The sequence below is a fragment of the Hippocampus guttulatus genome, chromosome 17 (assembly GCF_054856545.1).
Source record: "Hippocampus guttulatus isolate MCC_2025c chromosome 17, RoL_Hgut_1.0, whole genome shotgun sequence".
NCBI lineage: Eukaryota > Metazoa > Chordata > Actinopteri > Syngnathiformes > Syngnathidae > Hippocampus > Hippocampus guttulatus.
The window spans coordinates 7373450-7388896 of record NC_141277.1 but is presented as its reverse complement, the minus strand read 5'-3'; the positions used below and the strand labels follow the sequence as shown (position 1 = coordinate 7388896).

Below are 15447 nucleotides of genomic sequence, written 5' to 3'. Positions count from 1 at the left end.
TCCACGATTGCTTCTTTAGTATCTGGTCCTGGGGAAATGTCAAGGAACACAAGGACTGGTCATAGGAGATAAAGATTGAAGATTAAAAGATTCTCATTTGCGCTCGCACACGCACGCACACACAAACACACACGCACACATTAATATTTTTTAACTGACATTTATTTTGTCATTGACATAAGTATACTTGTGTTTTAAAAAAGTGAAATATAAAAAATAAGACTTGTGGGTGTGCTGTTTTCTTCCAATCGTAGGAAAATCTTGGTGCATTAGTGGCTACACTAACCTGACACGAGGACATATTGGCTACGCTAGGCTGACTTGAAGACGTAAACATCGATGGTTGTCTTGCAACATGTAGTTCAGTCAGGCAGGTCAGGCGGCGCGGCGAGCAGATGATCCACTTCTTGTTGCAGCGCGGCCGCCTTCTCAATGAGCAACATCTGAAACGCAAACGGTGGTTACGCACGTCGTCCTCCGATGAAGGCCGAAGCATGTGCCCAGGCCACACCCACTTTGGCTGAGGCCACAATGAGGGTGGCCTGTTTCCTGCTGAGACGCTCCACCGTCCTCACCAGCAGGGTGGCGTCGGCGTTGGCCAAGTGCGACAGTGTCGTGTATCCGGCGGCATGGAGCTGCTTGGCGCGAGCCTATCCGCACACGTTCACAGAAACACGCACCAACAACAACACACCAGTGCAACAACACACACACACACACACACGCACACACACGTGACAAAAGAGCTTTTGGCTTTTGTGGTTGTGTGCGTATGCCGAGCATGTGATGACCTCCATGACCCCTGCCACCTCCATCAGTGGGATAAGCTCCGCCTTCACGCAGTAGCTGAGACGACGCGTCAGTGTTTCCAACAGGGAACAGTAGGGCCACAAGGTTTCCAGCTCCTACACTCACACACACACACACACAGAAACTCAAGCGTGTGAGCTTTTAGTGTGTTTCTATGTTTGTGTGTGTGCGCTCGACCTGCGTGAAGTGCAGCACGCATGAGCAGAAGGCGGCGGCCGAGTTGAGCAGCGACTGGATGAAGCCGCGAGTGAGCTGGAACTTTTGGGCCACGCCCCAAACGTCACCGTCCTTCAGCAGTGACATCAGAACCAACGACAAATACACGCGCTTCACCACCCACATGTTGGCACTCTGTACACAAATGAAGACATTTGTACATGCACAGAAACGTATAAACACACTCACACATGCTTACATTTACATCCACACACAAAAAAAGCACAAACATACACTTATACATAGACACACATCCATTCATGCACAAACACACACACAGACTCACACAAATACATCTGAACAGATGTGAAATATAAATACACACAAGAAACACACACACACATAAATCACAGTATGTGCGTGGGTGCCTCCTGCTGGTCGTGTTAGTGATTGCATGCCTGTCCCTGGCAAACTTGACCTTGTTGACGCTTTGTCCAGCCGCCTTCCTGGCCACCAAACTTTCTGGAACACCCACCATCGCGCACATTTTCAGCTCCGACGATGACAACAAGGACATCTGCCACACAAAGCGCCTCTTAGGTCATCTCCAAGCGACCTCTGGGTGACCTTAGAAGTTTTTTGCGTGTGTGTGTGACCTGCGTGTAGAAAGTCATCCAGTCCGGTGTGCAGGCGGCGGCAAGGTCATACGGGGTCACCAGGAAGATCAGGTGAAGAAAACTGCTGAGCAGAAGGCCCTCCAGGCCTTGCTGGAGGTCCTGGTACAGAATTTCACTGTGACTCACGTCCACGCAACCTGAGCAGGAACATACAGACCACACGCACACAGACACACATGCAAACAGAACCACATAGCCAGAAAATCTTTGAGCTTAATGATTAGACACAATGCAAAACGCCATAGAGGGGCTAACGAACTGCATCATGAGCACGTGTGACGCATCTGCTGAAAACGACGAACCTTTAAAAGTGGCACGGCCCAAATGCGTCACTTGTAAGGCGTGGCCTTGCACATGCAGAAGACCTTTGATCTTGAGACGGTCAACACTCTCCCGCAGGACATCCTCCAGACACACGCCGGCCCGCTCGCGCTGCACAAACAGCAGCGTCCCGCGCACAAAGTCCTCCAGATCCTCCACGCGCGACGCCACCTGACGCGCAAGCCGCACGTCAACGACACTCACTTTGACATCCACATGCAAAGACATTTGTATTTAAAACTCATTCAGTACCAGCCAATTCTGGACCAAGTCTGAAAAGACGTTTCAAAACGTCTTTGGGAGTGAATGAGTTAAGCATTCACATACGCAGACACATTTATACATCAACAGAATATACAGCATACTCCCCACCCACACACACATATACGCACAGGCGTAACATGCGGACGTTACTTTTAAGCCCACGAGGGAAAGGATGAGGCTGAGCAGGCTTTTGCGGTCGTCGGCGAGGAGGCAGCTGTAACAATTCTCCACGGGGGCGCACAACAGCGCCTTGGCCTGAAAGCGCACCCGCGCACACGCGCGCGCAGTGAGGTGACAGGAAACGAGGACGTCAACTGACGGGAAGTCGCGGGCGAACCTGCTCACGCTGCGCCTCTTGCAGGATGAGGATGCTTTCGCCCTCGCTGTCCAGCCCCGCCCGCCCGGCGCGACCCGCCATCTGCTTGTACTGACTCGTCTTGACCGCGTCCCGCGCCACCAGCGGCGAGCGTACGATCACTCTGCGTGCGACAACGTCGTCATCACTTCATGACTCGGTCGTGACATCATCACCCGGATGAGCGTAGAACAATTTCCGTCCCTTGATTGAAAAGTAGGACATTGTTTCCAATCGGGAGGGCAGAAAATGACCTTCGCGCAGGCAAGTTGATGCCGGCGGCCAGCGTGGACGTGCACGCGATGAGGCAGAGGACGCCAGCGGAGTAGGCGTCCTCCAGCAGTTTCCTCTCGTCGCCCGTCAGGCCGCTGTGATGGTAGGCCACGCCCAGAGGGACCGTCCTCCTCAGAATCGGGCATAGCTGACCGTTTCCACACTCCTTCAGCTCGCGCAGGAGCGCTTCCTTGTCCTCCTGCCGGTGCTGCAGGAAGTCCCTGTGGGGGACGGACGACATGAGGCGGCGGAGGCGGCAAAGATGGCGGCGGCGGCCTCACCGTCGGAGGTATTTGCAAATCATGACAGCCACGTTCTCGCAGTTCTTCTTAGTGGGACAGAAGACCAGACAAGAATGTTTGGGGATCACCTCTGTCACCAGCGCGATGATGTGGTCCGGGTCCACCTTCTGCATGGCGCTCGAGTACTACGTGCACACACACACAAAAAAAAACTTTTACACACCTGAGAACAATACGCAAAACTGTGCGGCACATACCTTCAACTCCACACGACGACACAAGCGGAAACACTCCTCCTCCTTGGGGTCCACCTCATAGATGCCGTCGCCCAGTTTCACGTACTCTTTCAGACGCACCTGAACGCAGCACGGAAGACGTCGCATGACATCGTCGCGATAAAAGTGAAATGATATTGGACTTCTTTTCTTTCAAGTGCATTGTCTGTTGCAAAAAATATACGGAATAGACTCACAGGTCGAAAGTCGTCGTGGTAGTTTTCAGCCTTGAGGAAGGTCTGCAGCTCACCGATGTTCCCCAAGGTGGCGCTCATGCCGATGATCTGTGTGTCTTCTGTCGTGACCAAAAAAAAAAACGTGAAGTCGTCGTCGACGCAGCAGCAGCGGCGGCGGCGGCGATGGCACACGTACGGCTGAGATGCAACACTTTAGCCAGGGTGATTTCCAGCAAAGCGCCTCGACTCCCCTCGCCGAGCATGTGCAGCTAAACGGACACAAAAGGAGCACGACGGGTCAAAAATACGCTTAGCTTCGGTACAAGTACACATTTGGGGAAAAAAAAAATCTCAATCAAGTGAAATTAAAAGTACAGACAATCAACTGTATGTGGACCTTCAAAACCCAAAGTCACAACCCAAGAATTTAGGACCTTGCTACTTTCTTTCCAAGCTTCGAAGATGTGGGCGCGACTCACCTCGTCCACCACCAGGAGGCCGACGCGTGACAGCGCGTCCTCCTCGATGAGCGCATTGACCAGAGCGTGCGCCTTCTCGATGGTGGCCACGTAGAGCGAGCGCTTCCCCCTCCTCTTGACGGGCGGGAACCTCCCCTTGCTCCCGGCGTACTCCTCCACCAGGAAGTCCAGCTCCAGACCCAAGCCCGCCAGCCCGCGAACCTCCAGGGGAGGGGGTACATCGGGACGGTTTTTAGACGTCCCGCCGAACCAGTAGCTGCGGTTGCGACCTTTACCTTCTCTTGGACGAGGGCCACGTACGGCAGGACGAAGATGCAGTTGTTATTCCTGCACAGCAGCTCGCGGGTCATAAGCAGCTCGGCCACCAAGGTTTTGCCGCCGCTGGTGGGAAGCGTGTAGATCAGGTTCCTCCTTGCCGACACGCAATCCAGACCCAAACACGTCTCCTGCCATGCTGCCAACGCACACGCAAATACACTTTATGGCTTTCACGTCATGGCATGTCGATGCCCGATGACATCATCCCATGAGGAAAATGATTGCGGTCATTCACGGGGTGCCGTGACGTCGTTTACGATGATGTCATGTGGTGTGGGGTGATGTCATGTGCTTGATGACATCATGCGATATAGTATGCGACTTCATTTTTGTCTTACACGTCACGTGAAGTATGTCGTGTCGCGGAATGTAATCTCGTTTCGCGTGATGTCATGTCGGATGTTTTACATGTCACGTGATGTGAGGTCCTGTGACATCATGTGTAATGACGGCATGTGGCGTAGCGCGAGGTGCGATGTCATCAGTAGTCGATGTGACGTCATCAGGCCATTTGTTGTGATCTGACATTAGGTTATGTGTCGTGTGATGTCATGACACAAGTCGTGGGTCCCGTGATCAGGTGCGAGCAGTGACTCAATGCCGTGTCACCGTAGAGGCTGCGGATTCCCCTGAGCGTGAAGAGGAGGTCTTTGACTTTGGCGGGGAGTCCAAAAAAAGGTCCCAAGTCGTTGGCGTCCGCACGAGCGGCCTCCACGGCCCGAACGGCGCCACCGATCTCGTGACTCAGCGCCGCCTCCTTCATGGCCGCAGAACGGGAGGGGCCGGCGGGCGCCGTCGCGTTGCTTCGCAGCATCTTCTTCACGCGCTCGCTCATGCTTCTCCTCATCGCGCCGCCGTGCCGCTTCCTGTCCTCTGGGCTTCCGTGAGGGGTGGAGCTTCTGTGCACTTTGCGCCTCTTGGCTTTCTGCCAACCGTGCGGCGAATTCTCCCGCGCCGCGTCTGTGTCCGGTGCGTCCACAGCGAGGAAGCAGTCTTCTCCGGCGGGTCCAACAGCCACCATCTTGTCGGCCTGCTCCAGCTTGGCCAGCAGGGACTCGTCATCCAGGAAACTGTCGTAGTCGCCAAACAAATCCTCGCTGTCGCTGTACTGATGGACGTAACAACAACATGTCAAGACAATTTCAGTTTTATTGACACCCCACACTGAGCATGCCTAGAAGCACAGGCAGTCTTGTCATCTTCTCTGAAGCACTTTTTGTGACATCCACTCACCTCAGCTGTCGATTCTGCTGGTTTGATTTTTTGGGCGGAAAACGACCACAAGTTTTTGTCGTGGTTACAGTTCAGTCATTTACTTTCCTGTCTCCTTCTTATTGTTTACTAACCTTCTCACTTGTTCCATGAACACATACAGTATTTGATCAATACATTGATATTCATTCAAGACCAAACGGAATTACCTCCAGCTGTTGCTTGTCATCCATGATGATGATGATGATGAAGCCCTTCTTACGTTAAAGCCGTCTTTCCTTTCTTGAATTTGTTTTTGTCAAAAATTAATTTCATCATTTCGTTTCCTTGGTGTGCACGCGACCCGCCGGTACCCGCATGCTACAAAGTCAGCGAAAACGTATTCGTTACCATCATTATACGTGCTAGACCTTATTGTGCAGCAAAGCCTAACATCGTGCAGACACACAATTGATAAACTTGTAATTTTTATCTTGAAATTTGAATTTAAAAAAAGACAACATCACGGGTTCAAACGGGTCTTAGGTAACACCACTTTGCTGTTGTTGAACTCACAAATCACCCACAATCCTGTCCGAAAGCCGCAAGAACCTTCGTAAAATATGCACATATTCCCGTGGCAGGTGGTAAACTGGAGGTTTTCGTGAAATGGATCGAGTTGTTGTTGACAAATGAGTGACGTCAGGGCTCACTTCCGGTCTCGTTTCGCGATGGTCATGTGGTGCCTCACTCGACAAGCCAGAAGGTAGAAAAATATATTTCAAGAAATAATTTCGAATAAATGATGAAAGAATAATAAATAAAAAAGTAAAATATCAGGGACTAAAAAGTACCAGTATAAATATGAAAAATAAAAAAATCAGTTGGGAACTTGAAAAAAATCTACAGGAACGAAAAAAAATAGCACGGACTTAAATATATCTGATGGACCATAAAAAATTAATTATCGGATAGTAAAATAATCTATATGATTTTTTTTAAATTAGTCTGAAAAACAAAAGTTTGAAATGGGACCATACAGGAAGTACATGAGTAAAACTTCCGGGTCGCATTCGGTCAAAATGTTCCATCTAAAGCAATCACGTTCATTATTTGGTGTCTTTTCACGCCTCCGAAACGCAACCAAACAGACAGGTTAGCATTGTAACTCATGGAAAATGTCAATGTTTGTTGTGTTCGCTCCAATGCTAATGATAACCTTCTGTGTTGTTGTGCTGCAGCTTTGACCATTTGCCAAGACCAAGTCAAACACGACCCGGTGAGTTGCCCACTGCCTCTTTCGTCTCTCTTTCGACAATATTCGAGACATGACGATGTCATCTTCTATGGTAGTTCGTCAAGATGGACAATCCCTACAAGGAGCCGCACAAAGGGTGCATCCTCTGCAACGTCACTGTTGACTTCAAGAACATCCAAGTAGGTTCTCAATTTGGTCTTCTACACGTGCACGCTTACCAACGACACGTGCAAGAAAACCATTTTGGGGAAAAAATTGCATCGAAGCAAGAAAACCATTTTGGGGAAAAAATTGCATCGAAATAAATTCACCACTAGATCATCTTTTTAAAATCCCACAAAAATTATTCAGTGTTGATAAACATTCAAGATGTATTTTCCACAAAAAAATCACAATTTAAATATCCTCCCGCTCACAAATATGCAGAATGTGAATGTATTTTCCTAGTTATTTTTTCCTCACTCATTTGCCCACAGCAATGTCACACACATTCAAAGTCAAATACATCTGTGTAGTGTAGAATGTGAGGATTGCGACCCCAAGTGGGCAAAAATAGCACCTGCACCGCACATCCATATTTCGTATCGGTATTCTGCCGAAAGCTTAAGATGATCAGCATTTTCCACGCGAAAATCTAAACGTGGCCTTTGTGTGCAGCTTCTCTCTCAGTTCATCTCGCCGCACACGGGAAGGATCTACGGCCGCCACATCACAGGTAAGCCCCGCCGACAAGTCACAGGAACCTACCAACATCTGACTGGATGTGATTTGGTCAGGAACCAACATCCGAATGTGTTAATTTCAGGCTTGTGCGGGCGCAAACAAAGAGAAATCTCCAAAGCCATCAAGAAGGCGCACGCTATGGGTAACGCTACAACACAATTTTTTTCCCCACATCTTTCAACACATAGCCGCCAACCAAGCAGTGGTGCGATGCACGTAGACAGACACAACTCACAAGCTCATTCTTTATCCTCTTTGAATAACAACTAATTTTATTGCAAAGCACTTGACAGCCCCCAGACTGCAAAGGCGCACAATCTCCATCGAATTGATGCAAAATATATGGCTTTTTTTTTTTATAAAGCGCTATTTTCCTCATTAAAAACCCTATCACCGTGTTCTTTTCTGGAAAGTCACCGATGGAATTCAAGTTTTATCTTAAGGCACTAGTGTAAATGCCACAAGATGGCGCCTAAGCATAACACAAAGGTCACTTCAACATAGTTGCTCAGCATCAAGATACCACCAGAGGACCAAACAAAGCAATTTGGTTTTTAATTTGTGTGTGTGTGTGTTTAGGTTTCATGTCGGTGACACACAAACATCCCGACTTGATGCGAGACCCCAACATCTGCAGCATCAAACATGTGGATTAACCCCGCCTCCTTTTGTCCATCACTGGCCAATAAATGTAAATAAAGTCCAAAACTGCTGACTGTGCCATCTTTCTTGCTGGCACGTCATCATTCTGTGGCATCACCCTTGCGCCGCTTCCTCCTGCTGGCCAGCAGCGTGCCGGCTGTCCTTTTCCCGGCCGCAATTGGTCGCTGAGGGCGGAGCTTCATCTCGGCACACGCGGCGTCCGGCACGGGGAAGGCATCCAATGTTAACGTGCAGGAGCCGAAGAGCGGCGAGCCGGCCGAGAGCGCGTGGATGGCCAGCTGGAGGCGGGCATTCCTTTTCACGACAGGCTCGCCCTCCGCTGGGGACAGAAAATAGGAAGTGCATCATGTTCACGTTGACCACATTCTCTTCATCGCCACATTCAGGATGAAGGTTAAGGTTTGAGGGGAAAACGGTGCGAATTAGATCTTGGGATGACTTCATAAATTCTCCGAGTGCGCACGGCTTTCAGCCGGTTGTTTAAATGTGCCACTCGGTTGTTCAGAGTGCCGATGCGTGCGCCAAGCAGGGGCATGGTGCATCCGGCAGTCCCGATGGAAATAGTTCAAGCATGAGCTGCTGATTGTTTTAGAACATAGGCTGTGTTCAGAAATGAATGGAATGCAGTATTTTTTTTCCTATCTTTCACGCTCTTTTTTTTTTTTTTTTAAATTTACCTTTGCTGGTTATGGCCGACTTGCTGTCGCTGAGCTTCTTGCTGAGTGCGCAAACGTCGGCGAGCGTCTTCTGCACGGCGTGCTCGCTGTCCATCACGGCACCACATGCCCTCTAATTGGTCCAGGGAGAAAGGAAGTGGGAGGGTGAGAAAGTGATGGACAGAAATCAGCTTGGGAATAGTTCCTGGTTCGGTTTTAACTATGTCAGGATTTGTCTGTTGTATTTAAGGTTTGAGGTCAATTTTAATCTGGTGGCTCCAGACCTACTTTCTAAAAATCAACAGCTCACCTGAAGCTCGTCCTGCAGCGACTTGTTCATGGCGTTGACGGCGTCCACGTATGCCAACTGACCATTGGCGTCCAATAACTTAGAACTTGTAAAGAAAACAAACTCACAAGCTCCGCCTACATCTGCATGCGAGCGTATGTGAGCCTGCATTACCTGTGCCGGCCAATAGCACGGCGGTAGCCTGGCGCCGAGTACGGTGGGGAGGCCGTCCAATAGGCCTGATGGTCCAGCGACGCCATGTTGGTGACAACCACGGCAACCTGCCTTCACGCCGCAATGATGACATCACATCAGAATGACATCTTCACACCACTGTGACATCATCACCTGTCGGCGGAGAGGAACGCGGCGTATTCCGTGCGGTGGGTAGAGCCGGCCTCTGCCAGAGCGGTGGGCGTCACCAGCAGGAAGATGGCGTGTGGCATGCGCAGCGCCTTCTTCAAGTTCTCGTGCACCGCCTTCTCGCGCATCGTCATTCGCTGCTCCGAGTTCCTGCGTTGGCGGTACCAGCCAATCACATGCTCAGGATGGTTGCCCCCCAGAAGCCTGTGGATCGCCTCCATGTCCACCCTTCCTGCTGCATCATACCAGCTATGCGCATGCATACACACATATAAAGACACACACACTTCCATCATGTCATGTAATATTTTTTTTTTCAGGCCCCAGTCATGTGATATGACAATTAGGACTCACGTGTGGAGTTTGTGGCAACACACGTGTTTGTGGATGCCTGCAACACATCAGATACAATACAATACAATACATGCTGATTTATATATGAACTATGACGTCACGTGAGGAGAAAGTGGATATGTTGTTTCTGATTTCAAAAGTACCGGTACTCATTTTAAGCCATAAAAAAATAAGTTTTGCACAATGAGTGCAATACCACTTTGTGCCACAACATGCCAGGGCAGCATTGAATTTTACTGGAAGAAATGCAGCATTACCACGACCGTAAAGAATACATTGTGGTCTGAGCGGAGCTCAGCACGCATTCGTGGGGTTGTGCTTACTGGAAGTTTGTCGGAGGTGGACGTGGTCCTCTCGGTTGTCGCTGATAGTCACGTACTCTTCAACGTGGTTCTCGCCCAGGATCAAACCTTCCTGCTCAACAGACCGACACCAAATTCAGCTCGCCCCGATGCTCACAAATGCTCTTCACTTTCACACACAATATTAGAACACGCCATTGCGAGTAAAGGTGCAATGAAGCGTGAGGGGGGAGTGGGCTCTTTGTGTCTTAAGTAGTGATGTGTCGTTCGCGAACGAACTGGCTCTTAGAGCCGGCTCTTTGAAGTGAACGACAGGAGCCGGCTCCTAATAGGGAGCCGCTCATAATAGGAGCTGACTTTTTTTTCTCCTGGTTTTTTCCCCCCTTTCGGTTAAAGCCGCACGTGATTGGTCAAGATCCGTGGTAGAAGAGGGAGGGGAGGGTTACACACACACACGCTGCAGTGAAGAGAAGGGGGAGGAGTTAGAGACATCACAGCAGCACACGAACAGGAGAGACAGGGAGACGAGAGAGAGCTCGTTAGCGTTACAGAGAAAAAACAACACAGTGGAAAGTGGAAAGGTGAGAAAATGGATAGTGCAACGCAGTGAAATTTGGACTCATTTCAACTTATTTGATAGTTCAAAGGCAGCGTGTAGACTGTACAAGGTTAAAATATCCAGTATCAAATTCTAATTTATGATTTGTTGTGTGGTAATCAAAGCTTACTTATGTCGTTTTACTGTAAATAGTTAAAAGCTTAGAAATATAAACAGAGATTGGAACTTTTTGTTGACCTTGTTTTGAGATGGGTCTTTGTACTTTGTAATTTATTTTTTGTAGCACCCCATGTTGTACTCCATGTTGAGTATGTTCAGAAGAATATAAATAGCCATATAAATAATAAATATTTGCTATTCTGTATATTTTTTACATTAGTAATTCATTTTACACATAATGTTACATTATTTTTGGTCGTAAATTAATTTAAGCAACAAAAAAACTGAGGAGCCAATTGGGAGCCGAAAGAGCCGGCTCTTTTTAGTGAGCCGAGCCAAAAGAGCCGGAATTCCCATCACTAGTTTTAAGAGCGAAGCTAAACTGAAAATAAACATGCTGATGCTAACTAGCTACCATGGTGCTAACCGGGTAAACACTGATGCTATCTCGGCTTGAACGCTCCGACTCTAGGATGACAAATGTTCGGCTGTTTACTCACCACGTCCGAGTCTTTGTTGACGTGCTGAAACATTAAAGAAGTCAAAACTATTCCGGAGATCCGAACTGTGGGCTCCGCCATTTTCTTGAGGGTTGGGATCATTAGAGTGCGTCATTGAACCGCAAGAGAAACGCAGTCAACGCTGCGATACGTATATGTTTTTACAAATAAGCCGTCTGTCGTAGATGGAGTTAAAAAAAAAGTTAAAAGGTGTGTGCCCTCTATAAAATAAGCTTATTTTTCGAATAAAATAATCACGTCTTCAACACTATTCATGCGGCACGTTAACAAAAACCGCAGCTGTAACCTCAGATCTAACGTAAAAAAAAGAACGACAAGAAATAGACTAATAAATATATTACAATTTTAAAACCAACTTTTAAAATATAAATACTATAAATAATAGTAAAAAATATAAACGTCAAATAAGTAAATACCTGTATCCGTATATTTGTTAATTTCCCGAATTAAATATGTATGTGTAGAAATAAAAAACAACCAAGCAATTATTTAATGAGATAAATGAAAGAAAAACTGAAAATGACTCAATACAGTCGAACAAAAAAAAATTTGGAAAAATAACATAAAAATACAGAATAATTCTCTTTGAAACTCACTGGGTGTTTGAGCGTTTTAGGTTCAGCAGATGGCGCCACAACGCCACACACGGGTCACATGACGTCTGCCCTGCGTGAACATGACAAATGATTGTGTGGCGGTCTTGAATTTTCATCCCAGAATAAGTTTTGAGTCTATTCTGCAGTGATTGGATCATCAATTCCTACTATGGTCATAACACACTTACTACATGGTAATAACGTGTGGACTTGGCATGATTGCTGGGGTACCTGGAGAAAACGTATATTAGTAAATTAGCTTCACTGAGGAGTAAAATTTAGAGTCGTTAAGTGTGAGTGTGAGTGTGTTTGTTTGGGTGTTTATACCTTCCTACGCATCGGATGGTGACCAGTACGGGCTTTGAGACATTGACAGGTGACCATTCCATTGTTTGTCAATGTGTGCCTTGACAATGCCTGGCGACCAGTCTGTTGTTTTTCTTTATCTTCCCTCCAATTCATTTTCATCCTGGTCTTCCAGGCATGGCGCCGTGTGGTGATGTCACGGCCCAGGAAACATCAGCTTTGGCGTCTTTTCATTTCACAGCATGACACCCCTCCCACCCCCCGGCCCCACAGGCCCTTCTGATGGATGAAGTTTTAATGCTGCTCAAAGGATTCATTCGTTCATTCATTGGTTGGTTTCACCTGCTTGCTGCATTTGCATAATGGGCGCCCTTCCCTTGCGGCCCCCCTCAACCTCCCACCTCCCTTCCCGCAGGTGAGACACCGCCGCCCCTGGAGGTGAATTAAGTGGTCCAATCGGACACTAACAAGACGTTCGCTGTCGGCCATCTTAAATGATTGGTGATCACTTGAGATGTCTGCGGGAAGTGGCGGTGACCGGGAGGATGCTTCTTTCATTCTTGAGCCAGATTCATCATTAGCTGTGGGCGGGGGGTGCAGTGGGGGCGTTATGGGGGAGGTGGTGCGTCCTTTATCCCGGCCAGCATGTTTTCATCAGCAGCGACCCGAGTGAATTATTCAGATTTGTGCAAATGACGACTTTTCATTTTCCGCCGGCGCGAGTGGAAATTGAACGTGACCCCGGCGACCCACCGCTATACGGCTGCCGGCGTGTAAGGTCGGCAAGACAAGGGTGGCGTCGCCGAGACGCTTAACCCGCTTTGTTAACCCGAACCCGACCCGTGCTTCGCCTTTTATGAACACGCTTTAAATATTCTTGACAGAACAAAAGCAATCGTGTTGGCACACTGCCGCCGGGTTAGGGGGCGCCGCCCGACACAACCCGCACTTACGGACAGGAAGGTGAAAACGACAACACAAAAGACGGCGCGCGACGCGCGTTGGCCACACCACAAGTGATTGCCGTAACCATAGTTACCCGCTTCACTTTAATCTGTACACCACATCTTCTGATCACACACCAGTCAAGCCGACATAAAAGTGACATTTGCTGGAGTGGCGTAGCAGTGTTACACTTGTTACTTGTAGTAATATAGTAGCAAAAGTGTAATAACCATCTTACATTTGTCTTAATACCATAATGTGTAATAGTGAATCTTAAAAGTCTAACAAATGTTAGCATGTAGTAATGAGTAATAACAGAATAGCGCATAGACCATGTATTAACATTGTGACAAGTTTGGATGTGTGTAACAGTGTGTTAAGTGTTACTAAGTAGTAATACCATTACCGGTATTAGCATGTTTTAACAGTGGAGTTCGTCAGTTACATGTGTGGTAAGAGAGTTCCATATTTTAGTATATAATAGCAGTGCGACAAAGGTTACAGCCTATTTACACTGTAAAAGGTGTTAAGCTTGTAGAGCGTAAGACTTGCTACAATGTAGTAACAGGGTTACGAGTATTACATTTGCAATAACTGTGTACTGTGTGTGTCATTACATAGAAACATTGATTGCATGTAGTGGCAATACAACAAGTATTAACGTCTAATAACACTGTCGCAAGTATTTGTGTACAATGTAATGACTGTGTACCATTTGTTACTTGGTAGTAACATGGCTGTGTTAAGAGTGACGTACCAATGTAATAATTGTTAGCATGTGGTAACAGTGTGATTGGTGTGTTACACGGGGAGAGACTCTGCAACAAGTGTTTGCAGCAAGTTAACAGTGTTGCGCGTGTGACAGCTTGGTTACACATCTTAGATTGCAGAATAGTATAGTACATATGTAGTAAGAAGTGTTCTAGTGTAATAACAATGTAAAAAGTCTGCTAGGTGTTGTAACGTTGTGACTCGGGTCAGCAAATATGATCAGAGTGATAGATGCAGATAACAAGTGTCATAAGTGAGTTGTGTGAAGTACTATTTGTGTAATACGTGTCAATGTATTATAACAAGGAAAGAAGTGTTATGGTGTTGTAACAGTGTAATAAGAGCCATGTGTAGTTTCATGGCATGATTAGACTTCACTAGTGTTGAGGCTTTACAAGTGATGATGTCATCACTCCCTATGGCGGCCGCGATTGGTTCCTTGACGAGCGCCACACCTTGGGGGTCAAGTAGCTGTAATCACCTCAAATGCATGGCGGGGGTGATGGATGAGACGCGGCGCAAAACAGGAAGCAGAGCGGCGCAAACAGGAAGTGAAACGAGGTGTCTCATATTAAAAAGGGAGGGGTCAGCGTACGGCGGGAAAGACACTCACCTCGCCCGCCGACGAGACGCTTTCACGGATGCTTCCTTCCGCCGACGTCAAGTGGACAAAGTGGCGGAGGAAATTGGAGCGCCTTGTAGATCGGATCTGGCTGCCTGCCCGTCCGTCCGCCTGTCGCTCCACAAACGCAACCAGGCCGCTGCCATCAAACACCCGCTATACGGCATCCATCCGCACTCGGGTGACATTTTAGATTGCTTCTGCAAAACACATGCACACGGAAAGATTAAACACCACACACACAGAATCCCTGTGACTGCTGTCGCTGTCATCCTAATTGTGTTGTGACTGCGTTGTAGTTGTGTAGTCATGCGCCTGTGGTGGCATCGGTGTAGCAGCGTGTTTATGTACGGTTGTATGTCTGCCAGCATGTCGGGGGTGCTGTGTCGTTCATTTTTGGTTTGATTTTGTTGACGTGTCGTTGCGTGTCTGCTAGCATATTAGCAATCGTGTTGTGCTTGTGCATCGATGCTTGAGTCAGTGTGGCTGATGCGTTGTTGTCTCTGCTGCCATATGAGTGTAATTGTTGTGTTGTTTCTTGCCTGCTGGCAAATTGTTGTCTTGCTCGCAGGTGTGTGTGTTTTGTTCTCAGCGCATTTGTTGTTTTTTTTGTTTTTGTTTTTTTTGTCGCTGACGTGTCTGCTGGCATGTCGGCGATGTTGTTTCCGTTATGTTGTGGTTGTGTAGTAGTGTATCGGTGTAACCGTGTTGTTGACGTGTAGTTGCGGCGTGTGTCTGCCAGCATTTTTGTGTTGTTTGGTGCTTTTGTGGTTGTGCATTTTTTGGGGTCTGCCAACAGCTGATTGTAGTTGTGTTGCTCATG

At 47.8% G+C, this 15447-nt stretch overlaps 3 protein-coding genes and 1 long non-coding RNA gene across 5 annotated transcripts; 2 read left to right on the top strand and 2 right to left on the bottom strand.

Moving 5' to 3' along the window:
- Window positions 1–144: 144 nt before the first annotated feature.
- helq (helicase, POLQ like) lies at window positions 145–6260 on the bottom strand. 2 transcript variants are annotated; one of them, XM_086134550.1, is made up of 19 exons: window positions 6114–6260; window positions 5768–5918; window positions 4956–5454; window positions 4304–4482; window positions 4029–4229; window positions 3746–3818; window positions 3571–3668; window positions 3356–3454; window positions 3138–3283; window positions 2838–3077; window positions 2566–2707; window positions 2379–2483; window positions 1946–2135; window positions 1623–1780; window positions 1445–1543; window positions 988–1161; window positions 792–905; window positions 516–650; window positions 145–443 (listed from the first exon to the last, which is right to left on the bottom strand). In XM_086134550.1, exons 2-19 carry the CDS (start codon window positions 5789–5791, stop codon window positions 363–365), a joined length of 2757 nt encoding a protein of 918 aa, XP_085990676.1. In that variant the 5' UTR covers window positions 5792–5918; window positions 6114–6260; the 3' UTR covers window positions 145–362. The 2 variants fall into 2 exon arrangements, with proteins under 2 accessions (XP_085990676.1, XP_085990675.1); XM_086134549.1 differs by having other exon boundaries at window positions 5768–6251.
- Window positions 6261–6565: 305 nt separating this feature from the next.
- mrps18c (mitochondrial ribosomal protein S18C) lies at window positions 6566–8233 on the top strand. Its single transcript, XM_086134558.1, has 6 exons — window positions 6566–6692; window positions 6779–6816; window positions 6891–6974; window positions 7453–7510; window positions 7601–7660; window positions 8098–8233. Exons 1-6 carry the CDS (start codon window positions 6566–6568, stop codon window positions 8172–8174), a joined length of 444 nt encoding a protein of 147 aa, XP_085990684.1. The 3' UTR covers window positions 8175–8233.
- abraxas1 (abraxas 1, BRCA1 A complex subunit) lies at window positions 8057–11497 on the bottom strand. Its single transcript, XM_086134556.1, has 8 exons — window positions 11364–11497; window positions 10167–10257; window positions 9844–9880; window positions 9475–9738; window positions 9301–9411; window positions 9148–9232; window positions 8859–8970; window positions 8057–8500 (listed from the first exon to the last, which is right to left on the bottom strand). The coding sequence occupies exons 1-8, from the start codon at window positions 11463–11465 to the stop codon at window positions 8262–8264; spliced, it is 1041 nt and encodes a 346-aa protein (XP_085990682.1). The 5' UTR covers window positions 11466–11497; the 3' UTR covers window positions 8057–8261.
- LOC147191874 (uncharacterized) lies at window positions 10640–14253 on the top strand. The gene is made up of 3 exons (XR_015103452.1): window positions 10640–10726; window positions 12462–12617; window positions 12702–14253. It is a non-coding gene; the product is annotated as an uncharacterized LOC147191874 (long non-coding RNA).
- The last annotated feature ends 1194 nt before the right edge of the window (window positions 14254–15447 follow it).